This window comes from Fukomys damarensis, unplaced genomic scaffold (assembly GCF_012274545.1).
Source record: "Fukomys damarensis isolate Sample0158 unplaced genomic scaffold, DMR_v1.0_HiC HiC_scaffold_13, whole genome shotgun sequence".
Taxonomy (NCBI): Eukaryota; Metazoa; Chordata; class Mammalia; order Rodentia; family Bathyergidae; genus Fukomys; species Fukomys damarensis.
The window spans coordinates 22,654,897-22,674,858 of record NW_022900925.1 but is presented as its reverse complement, the minus strand read 5'-3'; the positions used below and the strand labels follow the sequence as shown (position 1 = coordinate 22,674,858).

The 19,962-nt window shown below is 51.1% G+C and overlaps 3 protein-coding genes across 5 annotated transcripts in view; 2 read left to right on the top strand and 1 right to left on the bottom strand.

The window, feature by feature from the left end:
* Positions 1–648: 648 nt before the first annotated feature.
* On the top strand, positions 649–9,449 carry Nle1 (notchless homolog 1). Of its 3 annotated transcripts, none has more exons than XM_010641361.1 (13): positions 649–695; positions 825–968; positions 2,068–2,285; positions 3,153–3,232; positions 4,675–4,751; positions 4,903–5,000; positions 5,326–5,518; positions 6,010–6,145; positions 6,278–6,324; positions 6,891–7,093; positions 8,311–8,470; positions 8,560–8,630; positions 9,123–9,449. In XM_010641361.1, exons 1-13 carry the CDS (start codon positions 678–680, stop codon positions 9,133–9,135), a joined length of 1,458 nt encoding a protein of 485 aa, XP_010639663.1. In that variant the 5' UTR covers positions 649–677; the 3' UTR covers positions 9,136–9,449. The 3 variants fall into 3 exon arrangements, with proteins under 3 accessions (XP_010639663.1, XP_010639662.1, XP_019065735.1); XM_010641360.1 differs by having other exon boundaries at positions 660–701; XM_019210190.2 differs by lacking the exons at positions 8,560–8,630; positions 9,123–9,449 and having other exon boundaries at positions 660–701; positions 6,891–7,089; positions 8,311–8,427.
* Positions 9,450–10,825: 1,376 nt separating this feature from the next.
* Fndc8 (fibronectin type III domain containing 8) lies at positions 10,826–18,205 on the bottom strand. The gene is made up of 4 exons (XM_010641362.3): positions 17,872–18,205; positions 13,804–14,176; positions 11,743–11,976; positions 10,826–11,174 (listed from the first exon to the last, which is right to left on the bottom strand). The coding sequence occupies exons 1-4, from the start codon at positions 18,078–18,080 to the stop codon at positions 11,022–11,024; spliced, it is 969 nt and encodes a 322-aa protein (XP_010639664.1). The 5' UTR covers positions 18,081–18,205; the 3' UTR covers positions 10,826–11,021.
* A 36-nt stretch (positions 18,206–18,241) lies between these two features.
* The window catches only part of Rad51d (RAD51 paralog D), an 18,089-nt gene continuing 16,368 nt past the window's right edge, over positions 18,242–19,962 (top strand). Inside the window, exons 1-2 of the mRNA XM_033762907.1 lie at positions 18,242–18,445; positions 19,638–19,707. Of these exons, the coding sequence (XP_033618798.1) occupies positions 18,389–18,445; positions 19,638–19,707 (127 nt within the window). The 5' untranslated portion in view covers positions 18,242–18,388. The remainder of the gene's footprint in view (positions 18,446–19,637; positions 19,708–19,962) is intronic.

Below are 19,962 nucleotides of genomic sequence, written 5' to 3'. Positions count from 1 at the left end.
TTGGTTCCTCATCCGCAACATGGGGAAAAAAAAAAGGTTGTTGTGAGAATTAAATGAGTTACGTGCGTAACTCCCTTTGAATCCTGCCTGACACAATGCTGCCACTTTTTCGTAGTCCATTTTTGCGGTACAGGATGATTACACTCATCCTAGGGAACTGGTACATATACATAACACATACTCTGAATTCTTTTTACACCCCTTCCCCTCCTTCGTCTCTTGGCACAATGCTATCATGACCACGATTCTTATTCTCTACGGTGTTGACAACTGTAGAGATCGACTGTTCCTGTGCTCATCAAATATTATTAATTGGACCCATCTTCTTAAAGAATAATCGTTTCTGCTCTCAGGAGAAACTTGGTTCCTGGCTTTATAAGTCACTCTGCGGGGTGATGCTGCCTGGACCGCAGCCCATTAGCCTCTGTCTGGCAAGTGAATTAACCACTCAGCTCCTCAGTTTCCTCCTCCATGAAATGAGGCAAGAACCGCTATTGGGACGGCATCCTAGGCACACAGGTATTAATGAAGTAATCAACAGGGCACAACCAGAGGCCGGGAGCGGCGTGACTTCCCCCCTAACGCTAGAGGGCGCTATGGCCATTGGCGAACCCCGTGTGACACGGAGGCGGCGCTCTGCCCGTCTGGAACCTTTCTGCTCCACGTGGGGACGCAAAATGGCGGCAGAGGTTGCGGTGGGTGTGAGTGGATGGGGAAGGGCGCCAGGGCTGGGCGCCGGGCCGGGTCCCAAAGGCTGGAGGGAGGCTAAGCGGGGACCTAACGGTCGGGCGGCAGGGCTGACGGCCGCCCCCCTGTTCGCGCAGGACGAGGCGGCGGCGCACGACGTGCAGCGGCTACTGGTGCAGTTCCAGGATGAAGGCGGGCAGCTGCTGGGCTCCCCGTTCGACGTGCCGGTGGACATCACCCCAGAGCGGCTGCAGCTCGTGTGCAACGCGCTGCTGGCGCAGGTGAGCTGGTCCCGGGGCGACCGGGAGACCAAGGGACTGGGGTTCCAGGTCCCCCGTGTTCAGGGACAAGGGCGGCCGGCCCAGCCTGCGTCCCCACCCACCTCCCGGAAAGGACAGGAGATGGAAACAGCGCGAAAGCGCCTTTAACGCTGGCCTTCAGGTCCCGCTGCGGAGAGGCAGCGTTTTGAACCTGTTGAGTGCGGTGGTTCCCTGAGTCCTAGTCACAGCCTTCAAGAGGGGACACTAATATCCCCGTGTTACGGCGTGGCCTGAATGTTAAATTATTAGCTTAGTGCTTACTGCTACTTTGGAACCGGAACCAAAATCTGTCAGCCTCAAAATCCGAGCTTTTAACTTTTAAGCCGGTGTTTGTGAAGGGCTGCAATCTGTTGAGGTGTGCTTCAAATGCGGCTCCTGGACTCCACCCGACCTAAACGCACGTTTGTTGAGTGAACAAAGGAAGGAATGGCTGTGCTTATTGTAACCCAGACCCTAAGCCCCACTTGTAGAGCAAGCAGTGAGGTGATATTAAAGGATCTCACTGTTAACAGAGAACTATGATTCTGTGACCTTAGGACCAAGGGATCCTAGATTCAGCTCCTGATTCAGTAATTCATCACACAGCCATTTCTTATATATCCAGAGTATCTGCATTTTTAACCAGCTTCTTGGCTGCTTCTTACACAGCTACAGCGTGATGTGGTGTAAACACTTCATAATGTTATATGCTAGCCCTAAATCTCTACATTACTGTCCTTTTTGAAGAACACCGAAGAACCTAAATTAGTCATTAGCAACAGGACATTGAAGGAGTTGCTCTGAGCCCGTTTTTTAATCCATCAAGTGGGGAATATTAATATCTCCTTCCCAGGATCGTTATGAAATGCAAATAAAGGGTTTCAGGTCACGGAAATGTCCTGAGATTGCTCTCCAAGAATTAAAAAGGTCTTGCCCGATGGGGAATCATGGGGTCATCCCAAGCAGGATGGCTGAAAAGAAGACAGCCTACCCTGGAACAGGTCTTTAGGGAGTGACCTGGGCAGAGGTATCCTCTTCACACTGTTCAGTGGAAAAGCTGCCCGTTATCCTTGTCCTCCAGGAGGATCCCCTGCCCCTGGCCTTCTATGTCCATGATGCTGAGATCGTCTCTTCCCTGGGGAAGACGTTGGAATCCCAAGCAGTGGAGACAGAGAAGGTCCTAGACATCATCTACCAGCCACAGGCCATCTTCAGGGTCCGGGCCGTGACACGCTGCACCAGCTCCTTAGAGGGTCACAGCGAAGCAGTCATTTCTGTGGCCTTCAGCCCCACGGGAAAGTAAGGACAGCTGTGTGATTATGGAAGGGGTCAAGGGTGCCGCCTCTTTGCCTGCAGTGGGGAGAGCTGCCAAGAGTTACCATCAGTGGGGCCTCGGGCTGCCTGCCTCAGATTTGAAGTTCTAGGCTCAAGTTGCAAGTAGGGGACTTCACTGTTGGGGTTTGGGCCCTAAAGACTAAGGATACCTGCCTTTAGAAGGGACCTTCCTGGACTTCATTTCAGGAGATTCCAGCTGCAATCTCAGCTCTACCCCCTCCCCAAGTTATAGGACTTAGACAGTTCGCTTCACCATTCCAAGTTTGTTATTTCCCTATGAAACTGGGATTCGTCTCTTCTCGCAATCCTTTGAGGGTATGAAAAGGTTCAAAAACTATTCAAAGCTGGGTGCTGTGGCACATGCCTGTAATCCCAGCACTTGGAAGCTGAGGCAGGAGGATCATCATGAGTTCAAGGGCAGCCTGAATTACACAGTGAGATCTTTTTTTCCAAAAAGAAAATACAAAACAAAAAAAAAACTCTTCACAAAACTGGAGGTCTAACCCAGTGGTAGAATGCTTGCCTAGCATGCATGAGGCCCTGTATTTGATCCCTAGCATGCCCCATCCCCCAAAAAAAGTTGGTTACTATTTCTATCAGAAGAGGAGAGGACAAGCCAGGCAGAGTGCTGCACTCCTGTAATCCCAGCTACTGAGGAGGCTGAGGCAGGAGAGTTACAAGGTCAAAGTCAGGGTATCGTAGTGAGATCTATCTCAAAATAAAAAGAGCTAAGGGTGTGGCCTGGTGCTGCCAGGATTCAATTCCCAGTACCACTAACGGGAGGGAAGGTGAGAAGTGGCCTCAGCAGCAGTTGTGACCTCTCTTCCCTAGGTACCTGGCCAGTGGCTCTGGAGATACCACTGTTCGCTTCTGGGATCTCAGCACAGAGACACCACATTTCACGTGCAAGGGTCAGTATATCTCCAGCTACTTAGGGAGTATTATGATGCTTCCACCTTTGATCTTTCTGTAGATACAAGTGGCTCTTTGTGGTCTTTTGTAGTTCCATATTTGTACTTCTCAGTGCAGTGACAGGTGGCCGATTCACCCAGATCATTAGTTCTAGAGATCTAGAGCTCATTCCACCCCTTAAGATCCAGTTCACTGCCCTCTGTTCCTAGGTAAAAACCCTTGCACCTCACCATCCACTTATAAATAAGCAGAAACTTGTGTGAGGCTGACCTCCTGGTAGCAGAGTCAGCCTCTGCCACAGTGGTCCTCAGACTCCAGCACACATCAGAATCACTGAGAGGCCTTGTGAAAATGGCTGATGGGTCCTACTCCCAGATCTTTTGTTTCAGTGGGTGTGATGCATTCTAGGTATACCAATGCTGCTGTCTGGGAACCACACTAGGAGAATCACTCTTGTCTCATAGATTAGCCATTGACTATTTGTGTCCAGGGCTTGGTCTCTAAGTCCCCCAGTTTTCACATGTGGAAAGTGAGCATAATTCTTGCTTTGTACCCAGTTTTAGATCTGTTTTGAGAGTTACAAGAAATGATGTGTGGGAACCTTTTACAGCAGAGGTCTCCAACCTTTTTGGCACGAGGGGAAGATAGTTTTTCCACTTATGGCTGAAGGGGATAGTTTTGGGATGATTCAAGTGCATTATATTTATTGTGTACTTTATTATTATTACATTGTAATATAGTGAAATACAGCTCACCATAATGTAGAATCAGAGCCCTAGGCTTGTTTTCTTGGAACCAGACAGTCCTGTGTTGAGGTAATAGGAGACAGTGACACCTGAAGTATGTTGCTTATATCTAGTGTGCTCCGTAGTCTTCTTTTGGTTGCTGTAAAATCCTTGTGAATGTTGATTTTTATTTGCAGCCGCTCCATAGCACTAGCATCGCAGCTTTAGCTCTGCCTCAGATCATCATCATTAGATTCTCTCATAAGGAGCACACAACCAAATCCCTTACCTGTGCAGTTCACTATAGTCTAGCTCCTGTGAGACTGATGCCCTGCTGATCTGACAGAAGGAGGTGTTCAGCAGCAGTGTGAGCACTGAGGAGTGGCTATAAATACAGATGAAGCTTCACTCACTTGCCTGCTGCTCAAGTCCTGCTGTGTGGCCTTTTCCTAGTAGTCTGTGGACGGGTTGGAGGCCCCCGATTTATACTGTGTTGCCTAAGGAATTACTAGAAAGTGACAGGGTTGTTTGTGTGGCAGGATGTGCAGTCCTAGGACTTGGGTGTGTTCTCTCTCAGCCTAGAAAGCCTCATGTCTCTTCTGTTCTTCTACTTGCTCGTGTGGTTTGGTTAGGGAGTGCCTGTGATCTCCCTTGTTTGTTAGTCCACATAGGAAGGTGCATGGGGTCCCTCCTTTCTCCCTCCCCTGCTTTCTTAGGACACAGACACTGGGTCCTTAGCATATCCTGGTCCCCAGATGGCAAGAAGCTGGCCTCTGGCTGCAAGAATGGCCAGGTAGGTGCTGTTGGGATAACTGGGAAGGGACTCACGGCTCCCTTGGGAGTTCAGAATCAAGTTTTGGGATCTTGGTCGGGGAAGACAGTAGCTAGGGGACCTCTGATGGAACAGTTTAGAGACGGTTATTTGGTGAATTTCTCTCCTTTAGATTCTCCTTTGGGACCCAAGTACAGGGAACCAGGTAGGCAGGACCCTCGCTGGCCACAGCAAGTGGATCACAGGCCTGAGCTGGGAGCCCCTCCATGCGTAAGTGACATTGATCAGGCTGAGCCAAATAGGGGGACTCGAAGCTGCCTCCTTCCCTGCTCGGTATGGTTATGTTTCCCTGAGGGGCAAGGTGGGCATCTAGATGGTGCCAGGTGGAAGACGAGGCCTTCCAAGTCCTGGCCTGCCCTGCCTGGGGGAGGCTGCTTGTCACAAGGCCTGAGAACCACCTTATAGTGCAGCCAGATCATGGAGACAGGAAGCTGTCGAGATTGCCCCTGGTCTTTGAGTTGGGAATGTGAGGTGAGGTGGGCAGACAGGGACTGCTGGGTCATAAGTAAGGTCTAATCTCCTTTCCCTGTACCAGGAACCCTGAGTGCCGCTATGTGGCCAGCAGCTCCAAGGACGGCAGTGTGCGAGTCTGGGACACAACTGCAGGCCGCTGTGAGCATGTCCTCACCGGACATACACAGTCAGTCACCTGTCTCCGATGGGGAGGGGACGGGCTTCTATACTCTGCCTCCCAGGACCGCACCATCAAAGTCTGGAGGGCCTGTGATGTAAGAGCTGGGAGGGTGCAGAAGCTGTGCTGGCACATTCACGGTGCAGGGTGCAGTACTGGGAGGGCAGGTGGCAAATGTGAGTCCCGTGTTTCCTGAGTGTGTGCTGGGAGCCTACTTGGGGAGGTGCTTCAGGATCCAGGGGTTCTGTGGTTAGGCGAGTTCCAGCAGCCGCATTTCATAGTCAAGCTCTGGGAAGTCCTGCTTTAGGAAGCCTGTTTACCTTTTTGCAACCTACCATAGCCCAGACGTATCTGACAGAAGCACTTCTATTCTGGTGCGCTTCTCTTTGTGAACCAGACCAGTGGTCTCATGTCACCAATGGAGAGGGGACTTGGACGTCGGGTCTTGGTTCTCCCATACCACCCGTCTTCTGGGGCTGACTTCCCAAAGGGTGGAGCATGAGATGTATGTGTGTCTGACATATCTCCCTGTGCCTTAGGGTGTAGTGGGGTGTGTGTGTCTCTCTGATCTGTCTCCCTTTACCCTAGGGTGTGCTGTGCCGGACTCTTCAAGGCCACGGCCACTGGGTGAACACCATGGCACTCAGCACTGACTATGCCCTGCGTACAGGCGCCTTTGAGCCTGCCGAGGCCACAGTTAATGCCCAAGACCTCCGGGGGTCCTGTGAGTGAGTGGGAGAAGGAGGGGAGAGGGCTGCCTGGCAAGGAGCCAGTCCTCTGGTGTGACAGGTTTTAGCCGTTTGTTGGATTTTGATCCATTGTCATTTCTCATCTGTCCTTTGGTATCTGGACACAGTGCAGGAGCTGAAGGAGAGGGCACTGAACCGGTACAACCTTGTGCGGGTGAGTGTGTGGCCGACAGCATCCCAGCCCTTCCTCCGCTGACCCCTGAAACAGTCTCCACACTCCCTTCTCAAAAGTTGTTCATGCTCGTGCTCATCTGCAGTCCAGTCTAACAATGCTAGAGAGCATTGTGTGTGTGTGTGTGTGTGTGTGTGTGTATTGCATTCCAGGGCACTACTTTTTAAATGTTATGTAGTTTGTTGGGGAGCACATTCACATCGTGTAAGATGTAAATACAAAAGGACAGATCGTGAAACATTTCCCATCTCTTGCACAGCCATCTATTCCTTCTGGAGGCACGTGGTGCTACCAGTACTGTGTGTCTCCTTGCAGACGTTTTGTGTGTACACATACTTGTGTCTCTTTACAAATACAAGACCCACATACTGTCTTGTAAGTATGTATCTCAGAAGTCATGGCACATGTACACAGAATTTGCTTTTCTTTTGGGGTCACATGTGAGTGAGTGGCCAGGCCAGGCCCCATTTCCCCCAGCCCTGGCATCTGTCCCTGGTGTGCCTGATCATTGTCTGACAACATCCAGTACAATGTGCTTTCTTCTCCAGGGCCAGGGCCCAGAGAGACTCGTGTCTGGCTCTGATGATTTCACCTTGTTCCTATGGGCCCCAGCAGAGGACAAGAAGCCCCTTGCACGCATGACAGGCCACCAGGCCCTCATCAACCAGGTGCTCTTCTCTCCCGACTCACGCATCGTGGCCAGTGCCTCCTTTGACAAGTCCGTCAAGCTGTGGGATGGCAGGACAGGCAAGTGAGTTGAGGGGGAGGACTGTCCTCTGAGCAGTGGAAGGAGCTAGGTGATGCTACCTACTACCTGTGTGGCCTTGGGTAGTGTCTGGATCTCCTGAGCCTCTGCCTCCTCTTCTGTAATGCATCCACTTCCTACCTCAGCACAGTTACTAGGATGAATGAGATGGTATATTTAGGACTAGTACTAAGTAGGCGCTGAGTATGATCGTGCACTCTGTGTTGAAGGAGAATGAAGGCCAGGCATGCAGCAGCCTGAGGGAAGATAAAGTAGTAGCTGGGTTAGTGGTGTAGTCATGTAGTCACTGTGTTGCTTTCCTCAAAGTGAGGTCCGCGGACAGTGAATCGGCATTTTTGGGAGCTTGATCGAAATGGAGTCATGGTCCCTAGTGTAGACGTCATTACCAGGGGAACTCTTTGCCCAGCAGCATTTTTTTTAGGGGGGGACCGGGGATCAAACTCAGGACCCTGTGCCCCAGTATAGACCTTGAGAATCAGAAACTGCATTTTAGTAAGGTCAAGGGGATTATAGGAGGCCCTGATACACTCGGGTGATTCTGCTACCTGTTAAGGTCTGAGAAGACCTGGTGAGGAGGCATAGTGTCTTTGGGATTAGATGGATTGAAGGAGAGGCAAAGATAGGCACAAGAAAAGAAAGGAGCAAGGGAAGCCTTTGTAGGGGCTGAAGGGAAACTGATGGGTCAAGCATTGTGTATTTTCACATAGCAACTCTTTGAAGTAAGTCATTCTTTTTCTTTTTTTTTTTTTAAAGAAACTGCCCAGGCACAGTGGTATGCTCCTGTCATCTCAGGACTTGGAGGACTGAGGCAGGAGGATCACAAGTTTGAGTCCCACCTGGGCAACTCAAAATAGAAAGGGATGAGGATGTAGCTCAGTGTAGAGGCTCTGGGTTTTATTTGCCAGACAACAAGATGGAAACTGAGTCTCCGAGAAGCCTTGTGGCTTAGGACCACAGGAGTCATGGGGATCATAGCAGTCCCTGGCACATCCAGGCTCCTCTCCAGCATGCGGCTGTAGGGGAAAGTCGCAGCTAGATGACTGACTTGAAAGTTCCAGGTGGGCCTGTTCAGGCAGCGTGGTTTTGTAAAAGTTCCCAGGAATTCTAACAAGCAGCTGAGGTTAGGAACCACTGCGATGGCGTGGGGAGCCCTGGAGACCTGTTTGAACATCTAATAGCCATCACCATCTTCCCTGGCCCAGGTACCTGGCTTCTCTGCGCGGCCATGTAGCCGCCGTGTACCAGATTGCATGGTCAGCTGACAGCCGGCTGCTGGTCAGCGGCAGCAGCGACAGCACGTTGAAGGTGTGGGACGTGAAGGCCCAGAAGCTGGCCACAGACCTGCCAGGCCACGCGGATGAGGTGGGGCTGACCCTGTGGGCAGAGGGAACTGGGGCTGTTCTTGGCCCTCCTCCCCTTGCCACTGCACTGCCCCACTTCCCTCGGTTTAGGTCTATGCTGTCGACTGGAGTCCAGATGGCCAGAGGGTGGCGAGTGGCGGCAAGGACAAGTGCCTCCGGATGTGAGTGTGGAGATTCTGAGGGTGCTCCTTCTGTCTCCAGGGTCTGTGGAGCCAGGTTCTCGGGGGGCACGAGGCAGGGGTGCTGGGAGACTCAGACACTCAGGCCGCTCTCCTGGGCTGTCCAGGTCTCCAGTTCAACACAGTCATTCTTAGAGCATTGGACTTTGGAGTCCTGAAGCAGGTCTGGGTTCTGCTTCTCAGTGCAGTCATGGAGAAGTTAGTTAACCTGTCTCTTGGGACTTACGGAGCCTTCATAGGCAGGAGCATTCGGGGTAGGAGGACAAACACTCCGAAACCAAAAGCTGTGCTCATAAAGGCTCGTCCCTCTTTGGTGGTGGGTGTCCCAGAAGCCACGCTGGTTGGAGATCTGGGTTTAGGCAGCCCTGGCTAGAGCAGGGATGGTGCCAAGGCTTTTAATGATCTGAAGGTACGCTGTGGACCCCTGGGATTACATGGCAGGAGCCTCATCCTGATTCCCTCCCTTCCCCACAGATGGAGGAGATGAAAATTCCCACAGTTCTGGACCCTATCTCTGCCAGCTGCCTGGATTGACAGAGCAAAGGCCGGAGTGGCAGTGCATCTGCCTTGTCCCTTCGGTGGCTTCCAGTCCTTGACAGACCCCTCGGAGTCTCCCCCAGAGTCCCCTGCCTGTGGAACGCCCCAGAGGTGGGATCGGTCACGGGAAGTTAGCAGTGAACTCAGCGTGGTTATCACTGTGCTCCTCCCTGGTGGGGCATGGCTATGCGCGGCCGGGCTTTGTGGGCGCCTCCACCGCTGGCCCTGCCTCCTCCTGTGCTCAGGTCAGGCCCCAGGTTCTGTGGCCAAATAAATAACTTATATTTTGTGTTTGAGTTATAGTTCTTTGTCCTAGAATCCCAGGCTCACCTGAGGACTGTGCCAAATCCATTTGGCCCTCCCTTTGCTCTGGTTGACCCCCAAGCCATACTGATCTGTCAGAAGGGAGAGGAGGGGCTGGACAGCGTGTGTGCAGCTGTGTTGCCCAAGGTCTGTAGCAGTTCACAAGTTTGATACAGGTAGGGGTGGAACCTCAGTCACACTAACGGCTCCAGCAATACACAGTACAGGGTGTGCTCAGTTCTGCCCACCAGCCCTGCTCGGCCTCTCGCCCCCCCCGTGGAGGCCCTGCTGGACACTGAGCACTGTGCTGGGCTCTCAGGCTGGAGACAGGAAAAGCGGGGTGCCAGTCTGTGGGCAGTGCTGTGAGAGCTCTTGCGGGTGTGAGCACAGTGCGATACGGAGCACTGTTCTTTGCCCCTTGAGAACTTTGAGGTAATACGTGGAATCCCCACTCGGTTCTCCTTGGGCCCTTGACCAAGACCTTGCCTTGTGTGTACTCTGCCTATGCTTTCTCCTGTGCCAGGTGCTGACTGGAGTGTGGTATCATGTGGATAGGTTAAGCCTCCAAACCGTCCCTGTAGGAGGTGCTCGGGGTGTGGCACTTCTGTTCCCTTAATGCTTTTTTTGTTTTGTTTTTTGGTTTTTTGAGACAAGGTCTCACTATGTAGTTGAGACTGACCTGGAACTCACTATGGAGCCCAGGCTGGTCTTGAACTCACAGCGATCCTCAGCCTCCCGAGTGCTGGGATTACAGGCATGTGCCACCACACCCGGCTCCCTTATGCTTTTGTACTCACATCTGTCCTGTTAAAATTTGCACTTCATCTCACTGGGGTTCACAGCCTCCACCTTGCACATCTCTGCAGTGAGAGACAAAGCCAGTTCCTGATTCTGCTGTACTCACACTAAGCCTGCACCCAAACCTAGAAGTTTTCTGCATCCTCATACTTTAGTGAACTACCTGGGCCCAGGAAGCTCGAGTGATTTGCCCATGCTCTCATGTCAAGTAGGAGGAGCAGCCAGAATTCAGGCAGACCCTGCCCCAAAGCTTAGGCACTTTGTACCACATCCCGTTAGAGCTCAGACCTAGCGCTGATGTACAGGCTGCCACCGCATCCTGCAGTGCTGTCTGTCCTTGTGAAGAGTGTTGTCATTGCCCCTCGGCAGGAGTGATGGCAGAGCCAGGCCACAGGTGGTAGTAGGTCCCCGTTGCCCTGCCACCCTTGTCTCCACTCCGCCAGCCATCCTGACTCTGGGTCATGGCAGGAGCTGTGAGGTGGGTGGCAGCTGGCCCAGCTGAGGCTGTCCGAAAGCAGGAAGCAGAACTCGGATGCTGAATGACCTGCAGTTCTTTAATGGTCGGGGGCTGCAGTGTCTCGGGTGAATTTGGCCCTGGCCCAGGGTTGGCATTCTGGTACCAGTACCACCAGGCCCTGAGCTGGCAGGGTAGCCAGTGGCTCTCTGGCGAGGTTCCGATGCCTGAGGGCCCTGGGCCAAGGCTATCAGCAGACAAGGAGCGTCCTGGGCCCTCTGCTAGTAGGGACATAGGTATTCCAGATCCTCCAACTTCCGCATGTCCTCCGGCCCCATGCACACTGTCCTCCGCTGGGGTTCCTTGCGCTTCACAGTGATCTGGATGGGGCTGTGCTCAGAGAAGCTGCTTAAGTCCCTGGCCACGGTTGCAAACTGAAGTGAGGCAAGAAAACCCTTCAGCGTTAAAGAAAACCTCTGAATTCCTTCCCAGACCCACGCCTGGCTCTCTTACTTCATCTCTGTCGCTGTCTTTTTGTCTGGTAAGTGGGCTCCTAAGTGTAGCTTTATCCAACCCAGTCACTGATGAAGGAGACAGGATCAAACCTACTTCTCCCTGACTGAGTTTCTATCCAGAGGGTTGTTTGGATGTTGCCTCTCTTCACCTCTGGGCCCGTCCCTTCATCCTCCCCCTATAACCTTTTGTTTCTCTCAGTTCCTGGCCGACTCACAATTATTAGCAATAAGTTAAGGAACCCAAAGCATCTGGGTGATAATGATCCTGTGAAATGCAGTCAGCTGCACTCCTGGTGGGCCCTAGGGTAACTTAATCCTTAAACCTTCCTGAGGAAAGCAGTCTGAAATTATTGCTTATTGACCCAGGCAGGAGGAAAGCTAGCAAGGAGATGAGGCGGGGTCTAGGGGTACTCCTCCCTCCGTGGCCCTGCTTCCCTGGACTCAGACCTCTCTCCCTGGGTCCCTGGGCCCTTTTCCCAGGGCTCACCTTGTAGGGCTTGCACCACTTCCCCACCCCAGCTGTGTTGGCTGCACGGACAGTGAGGCAGTAGCCCGTGTTAGGCTTCAGCTCCATCAGCTTGACAGTGGTGCCCAAGATCTTGTTAAAGATCCAGGGGCAGTTTTTTGCCCTGGGCAGCTCATCTTTCTTCTTGGCAACCTCTTGTAACAGGACTTGGTAGAAACTGACCTGCTGCTTGCCCAGGGCATAGGTCCAGGAAATCTGGAGAGAGAAGGCCCGAGACTTCCTTAGACTTGCCCTGTCCTTCCAGTGTGAGTCAGAATACCCACTCCCATCCCCTGCTCCTGCTGGGGCTCAGGCAGGTCTACAGAGGTGAGGCCCCGCCTGTCCCACAACATGGCTGCCCCCACCCACCCTAGTTGTGCCCTTGTTCCCTGTGTGTTCCAGACTGTCCGTGTCAGTTAAAAAGAATCTTAGAGATCGCCTTGTCCTCACTCCTGCAAGTAGGGGTTGCAGGTCCAAGTGACAGTAACTATGTGACAACCAAAGTTCAAGCCCATAACCCCAGAGTGCGCAGGCTTTACTAGTTACCAAGCCTGGCTCAGCGTCTCAGAGAAGTTTTATAACACTGCATATTCCCGGGTCTGCTGTCCCCTGTCCGGTCTCTTATTTTCAGTTTCCCTGTCTGTACCAGGAAAGAGTCAGGTCAAGTGCCACCAGGAATTCAGAGGGAAAGAAAACTTCTCAAGCTTTTGATGGCATCAGAATACCCTGGGATGACTTATTAAAACAGATTGCTAGGGCCAGGGATTTAGCTCAGTGGTTCTGCCACCTGCCTTGCAAGCACAAGGTCCCGAGTTTGATCCCCAGTACCAAAAAAACAAAACAAAACAAAAATTGCTGCCCTCCTCACCCCAGTTTCTGGTTCAGTAGACACAAGTGTGTTGGAAGGAGATGAGAACTTAAGTTTCTAACAAGTTGCTATGCGACGCTGATGCAGCCTGCCTCCCCCATCTGGGGACCACACAGAAACTGCTGTAAGCCAGTGCTGACGAACCTCTGGCCCGTGTGCCGCAGCAGGCCCACAGAGCTCTCTCTGTGGGCATGCAAGCCAAGTCACTCCAGCAGCTGAGCATCAGATATTTTGCAATAAGTAAGTGGGCTTGGGGTTGCAGTTTGGGCACTTGGTTTCTAAAAGGTTCACCATCAATGCCCTAAGCCATCCAACGATGGACCTTCCAGATTTACCTTACTACAGTCCAGCTCAGTACCTCCCACAGCACTGGGAGAGGAGCTCAGTACCACTTTGTCTAGCACATGCAAGTCCTGCATTTGATCCCTAGCAGTGCAAACAAAATGAACCAAAAACATCAATTTCCTTATACAAAGCTCTATACGAAGCTGTTCCTTATTACTTGCAGAGAAGTCTGCCAAGCAGCTGGTCATTGGACGAACTATGGAAAATGTTCCTAGACTGACTTTTCCCCTCTGCTGCCCTCCATTCCTCCTCCCATACTCCATAACTGCTGCTCTGCTGGACTTGGGGACCATGGTATCAACTTCATGCAGAAATTTGTTAGCAGTGTAAATCTCATCACAGAAAATTCTAGGAATGAGACCCAGGAGTCTGTTTTGACCAGATAGTAGGTGATCTGTAGGGCCGTGGACACATAGGAAGCCCTGAATTAGGACCTAGGAGCAAAGGAGGCTGCTGCTTATTTCCTCCCACACCTCCACACCTCCACACCTGCAAGGTGGGCCCAGCCCTTTCACAGGATGCCTTCCTCCTCCACCTCTAGATGCCACCCAAATCCTGCAAATGTTACCAAAAGCCAAGCTTATTCCTTCAGCTGGAAGTGATGCTTCTTTCCCTCCAAATTCCTGGTGGCTCTTGATCTGACTCTTTCCTGCGGCACTGACCCCACCTGTCTTGCAGTGGAGTCATTGCAGACGGCCTCCCTCCCACTCTTCCTACACCATGAACTCCGGGTCGGGATGCGGGGGGCAGCATCTTCGCATTCCCCACTGAACTCAGCTCAGGGCTAGCACAGTAAGCTTTAACCAAGTGCAGGAGCGCAGGAGACGCACCACTGCTGTGGAGTCACTGGCGGTGTGTTCACAGATGAAGGGAGGCTCGGGCACATCCACGACCACAGGTGATTCCGAGCGCGTGGAGGAGGTGTCTGTGTCTGCTTCTGATTTCTCAAGGTCCACCAGGCCCTGGGGGACAATTTGGGATGTAGATGGGCAGGGGCACAGGGCCAGGTTCCCCTCCTTGGCTGTGTTCTTGGCTGTCGGGGGAAAGCTGAGCTTGTTCAGTTCACCCTCCAGCAGTCCAGCGAAGAAGCTGCTGTTGGGCTGGGTCACGGCCAGTTTGACAGGGTTCAACGAGGTGGATGAGATGGGGGAAATGCTGGTATCATCGGAGCTGTACTCGGAGTCCTCTACTGGCATCGGCTTCCTGGAGCAGAGGGGAGGCAGGTGAGCCAGGTAAAGTTGACCACCCCAGCCCAGCCAGCCACGGACCCTTGGGCCCGCCCTACCAGGTGCTTCTCAACAGAGCATCAGACCTACCATGGTGCTTACTAACAATGCAGATTCTTGGTTTGTGACAAGGGAAACTGCAGGTCTAGTGAGCTCTTTAGATGATTCTGATGCAGTTCTGAGAACTAAAACTAGAAAACAGCTAAAATATTGTAAATCTTTCAAAGTGGGGGTGCAAGTTCCGCAGGGAATGGCTGTAGCAATTTACTAGAGTGGGGAAAAATGTATACAGGTATCTAGTAAAGAAATAATAAATTGAGCTTTACTAATATTTAATAACACCTAAATATTATTAATATCTAGTATGTTAATCTGGACTGTACTATATATATATATATATTTTTTTTTTTTGAGTGAACCTTGAAAAACCTTATTCTGATTTTTTAATTTTGTTAAGACAGTCTTGCTGTGCCTTGAACTTGCATTTCTCCTGCCTCAGCCTCCTGAGTGCTGGAATTATAGGCATGCACCACCAGGTTTGACTCATTCTGTTCTTTTTATTTTTGAGTGCCTTGAAAAACCTTATTCTGATTTTTTAATTTTGTTAAGACAGTCTTGCTGTGCCTTGAACTTGCATTTCTCCTGCCTCAGCCTCCTGAGTGCTGGAATTATAGGCATGCACCACCAGGTTTGACTCATTCTGTTCTTTTTTTCTAAATTATGAGATACTTTAAACATATAGAGATATTGGCCAAGTGTGATGGTGCACACCTGTAATCCCAGCACTTAGGAGGCTGAGGCAGGAGGATTGTAGTGAATTCTAGGCCAGCCTGAACTACATAGTGAGACCCTATCTAAAAATATACAGGGTCCAGGGGCTGGGGATTTAGCTCAGTGGTACCACAACCGGTCTCACAAGCATAGTCCTGAGTTCGATCCCCAGTACCAAAAACAAAAGGGGGGTGTTGCTCAGTGGCCATGCACCTGCCTTGTAAGCGCAAGGTCCCTCGTTCGATCCCCGGTGCCAAATTGTGTGTGTGTGTGTGTGTGTGTGTGTGTGTGTGTGTGTGTAGAGAGAGAGAGATCAAGAATAATATACTGACTAGGCATGGTGCCGCACTCCTGTACTCCCAGCACTTGGGAGGCTGAAGCAGGAGAATCACTGTGAGTTCTATACTGGCCTGGGCTACATAGTGAGTTCCAGGTCAGTCTCACTACATAATGAGACCTTGTCTCAAAAAAACAAAAAACAAAACAAAACAAAACAAAAAACTGGGCTGGGGATGTAGCTCAGTGATACTGCTGCCTGCCTGGCAAGTGCAAGGTCCCGAGTTCAATCCCCAGTCCTACTACTACTACTAATAATAATATACTAAGCCAGGTGCAGTAGTGCATACCTGTAATCCCAGCACTGAGAGGCTGAATCAGAGAATCACAAGTTTGAGCCCAGCCTGGGCAAATTAGGGAGGCCCTCCTGCCTTAAGTAAATAAATAAATAGCTCGGTGCAAAGATGCTAGGTGTAATCCCCTGTTCCATAGAATAATAATAATATACTAAACTTCCATTTAGCCCTCATCCAGCTCCGGAAGTGGAACCTTGGGCTGGCACCCCATTCAGTGGCCGAGTGCTTGCCTAGCATGCCCAGAGCCCTGGGTTCCCTGCCCAGCACTGCAGGACAAAAGAAGGAAAAAAAAAATCTCAGTATAAAGTCTGGATGCGGCTGTCAGCTACACTCTTCATTCTCCCGCTCAGAGGTAACAGGAGGACTAACTGTAAGTCACTGTGTGTTCTTTAGGTCTTATTACATATGTATTTTATCCCTAGGCAAGAGCTATTATTTGCATGTTTGTAGACTTTCTATAAATACAAGATTATTCGGTACCTTTCCATCTGCAACTTGCTTTTCACTCAGTATTGAGCTTTGATTTCTCTTTATTAATATATATAGCTCTGATCAAATCATTTTAACTTTTATGACTTTCCATTACATAGATAGTTATACTGTTACTAGTTCTTTGCTGTTACAAAGAAAAATTCTGTACATGATTCCCTGCTATTTAAATTTTTTTTTTTTTTTTTAACCGATGGAGTACATCAACCCAAAAAGTTTGGCTTTCAAACCATTTTTTTTTACCCTGACCTAAAGTAAGAAATACATATTGTATGGCTGCTTAGTATCCACGTACATAACTAAAATGTTTCAAAAACCAATCCCTACTGTCTGTGCTCTGAAATTTCGGATTCTGTTTTAGTTAATTTTTATTGTATCCATCAGCTTGAAGGGTTTCCTGACCCATTAATAGGTCACAGCCCAGAGACTGGTCCCTCAGTCCAGGTCAGCCTCTTGCTTCCTGCTTCACCAATTGGCTGTGGTTTTGTTCTCTGAGTTGCAGCCTGTCAGCCTTTGGAGGAATCTGATCTGCCCACACCTGTCTGCTAGCCCTTGCACATTTTCAATAAATGATTTCCCCTTCAGGCTCCTACATCTTTAGGCTGGAAAGTCTAGATGTGGATACCATGTATGTTTTCTATTGCCCTAATGGATCTGTAGCTCAGATTCACCTATGGGAAATGTTGGTGCTGAGGTGGGCACAGAAGCCCACTAAGGCACTGAGCCACCTGCTGGACACATCCTCTCTGATCTTCACAGCATTCCTTCTGGGTGGAAGCGAGAATCCTTGATCTTAATGAACTTGTCTTGGCTGTACATCTAAGGTGGAACTTGGATTTGAACTTGGGTTCCTTGCCCAAGGCCTTTTCACTACATCACAAAGTTTCCTGCAAACAGTGGTCTCCTAAGTCATACCTGACTTATATTCCTTGGGGAATGGACACCACGTGGCTCTGATATCATCAAGACAGCTATATAGTCTGTGGGACCAGTGCGGCTTGAAATGTAAAGGCTCCGGTTCAAATTTGTCTATTAATTTTGAAACGGCCGAGCATTTCAGTAAGCACAGGCCCCGTGGAAGAGAGCAGTTGTGTAGAAACTGCCCTGCACGCGATCCCTCAGCCCATACCACCCCATACCAATCTCCGCTGCAGATTCTTCTCAAATACCACTTCCTCCGGGAGCCTCTTCTCTGCTCTCAAGCTCGCCAGGCCCCTCTGAAGCCAGCCCTGCTGGGCCCTCAGGGCGGCCTGGCATAGCACTTGCCAGACGATGGCTGTGACACCCTCAGTGCCTCATGGCACCCTACGCTGCCCTCACCACTGCCACCAGACCGGATGCTCCTTGATGGCAGGGGCAACTTCCCAGCTTCACATTCCTGGGTCTTAACCCTGGGCCAGACCCCTGGCCAGTGTAAGCTTCATGGCAAGAAGTGGAGGAAAACTGGACTAAGAACAGTGAACCCCAGGTGGAAGGTAGACAGGCTTTGTGTGAAATGTCCTCAGACAGGTGACATAGCACAGGGGGAGGAGCCACGGGGTGGGGAGGTAAGGACCTGGTCAGACAAGCAGAATAAGAGCACTATCTAGAAAGGCTTCCTGGAGCACACAGCCCGAGCACCAAGAGCTCTGGGGACCCAACAGGTCTAATGTGCACTGTGCTCTTCCCCCAAGGCCCAGGGCCCAAGTTAGACAGGTTAGGAGGAAACGCTTCCTCAAGCCTCTCTCCCCACCTCGGCTCCAGCCCTAGTCAACGGAGAGGGACCGTGCTTGTGCCTTACATGAGATTGATGGACTCTGCCTCCAACAGAGTTGCCAAATTGCCTGTTGAGGAAAGCGGGCGTCCTTTGGTAGCGATGGTCCGGTTCATAAACTTGGGGTTTGGAAGGGGCTTTGGCAGTTGGTCAAGCGCATTTATAACATTGAGGTTTTCCTTCTTCAGTGTGGTCTCCTCCCCATCTCCCACTTTACTGAGTGCCTTGGAGGCCATCTGGGTGGTTGGGCACCACAGCCGTCACCATGCAGAACAAGCCGCTAACAGGAAGCAGAAAGAAACTTCAGGAGCAGTGAGCCCACCTTTAGTTTGGGTGGGGTGGGGTGCAAGGGGCTGACTTCACAATCATCACGGAATGTAACAATTGGGGGCCAGCCTCCCCCGATCAGAGGGCTGCTATGCAGCAGTCAGGTCAAGAGCCAGAGATATGGGTTGGGGAGAGGCAAGGAACAAACCCATAGGCCTTGTCCATCTCTGACCTGGGGGTCAAAGCAGCCTGCGTCCTCAAGACCTCTAAATGCTTCATGCCTGTGTCCTTTGGAACTGCTCTGGAAGAGGGATGGAGAGAGAAAGGCCCCTGGGTACGGAGGGAGGCAGCACTGGGGGGATCTCTGTGGGTGGGGGACTCTGCCTACAGATGTGGAGGTTCTGTGTCCCGACCTGGTAGGTGGCAAACTGTGTAAACCAGTTGTGTAGAGGGGAAGTCCAGATGGTTCCTGAGGGTTCTGAGCTCACCCGTCACCTGGCTTTACTGCTGGTGTTCTGAGAGTGCCACAACATCACTCCAAAGGATGTTCAAGCGTGGAGTGAAGTGGCAGAGGAACTTAAAAAATGGGCCAGACATTATCTCTGCTCTCAAGAAAAGCACTGTAGTAGCTAGGCACAGTGGCACATGCTAGAAATCTCAGCTCTTTGGAGTCCTGGGTAGGAAAATGGAAAATTTGAGGCCAGCTTGGGCAACTTAATGAAATTGTGTTTTAAAATAATAATAGCAATAATGCTAATAATGGGCTGGGAATGTAAGTCACTGCTCCCTGGAGTCAATCTTCAGTACCACAAAACAAGAAAAAAACTCACTAATTGTAGGAAGACATATTCATCACCTTGGAGGTGGGGAGCAAGATTATTCAAATAGCACTGGCAGCCAGATGTGGTGGTACCTGCCTGTAATACAGCACCCTGGGAGGCTGAGGCAGGAGGACCACAAGTTCAAGCCCAACCTGGGAAACTTAGGGACTTAGCCAGATCCTGTCAAAATAAAATATAAAGGGCCAGGGATGTAGCTCAGTGTAAAAGCCCTAGGCTCAGTCTCTAGTACTATTGTATGACAAAAAATAAAATAGCACTAGCTTTGCACTTGGATGAGGGTACAAATAGTATCTCCTGCGGGTCACGGTGCCACATGCCTATAATCCTAGCATGTAGGAGGCTGAGGCAGGAGGATTGCTGCAAGTCAAGGCCAGCCTGGGCTCTATAGTGAGACCTTGTCTCAAAACGACAACAAACCTTACCATCTCCTTCACAGGTTTGTGAAGTTGTTTTATCTCTTCCAGTGGATACGGCAAAATAAAGGGCATTTCAAATGTGTTCCACATACTCAAGGATATTTTCCCTCCAATGAGAGCGGGGTGAGGGAGGAAGCAGGCAGGCAGGCAGGCAGGCGTTTTGGACAATAGAGTAGCAGGTGCCCTCTGTGAGCATCTGAGCTTCTGTCGTACGGCCTGTAACTACCGGCTACTTGTGACTTTGCGCTCTCCCCTTACTCAATGGTAGGTTCCGGGAGTGTGGGGCCGGTCCATCTTGCCTAACTTTGCCCCCAGCGTCTGGAATGGCTTATTAGAAGGTCAGTGTGGTGGAAGAAGGCAGAGGTCAAGGCGTCCTTGGGTCGCCGGCTGCACTTAAGATGTCTTGGACCGGCCGGAGCCGCGGTCCCGGAATCCAGGTGGCCGCAGTTCCGCCTCGAAGCCAGCAGATGGCGCTGCAGACCAGATCCAAGCCGGGCGTCCGGAGCCTGGAACCCGGAAACGGGGGCGCTGCCCTGCCGGGGCGGGCGGGCCCAGGTCTCCCGAGGCGTAGCAGGTTCCGGGAGGGCTGGTGG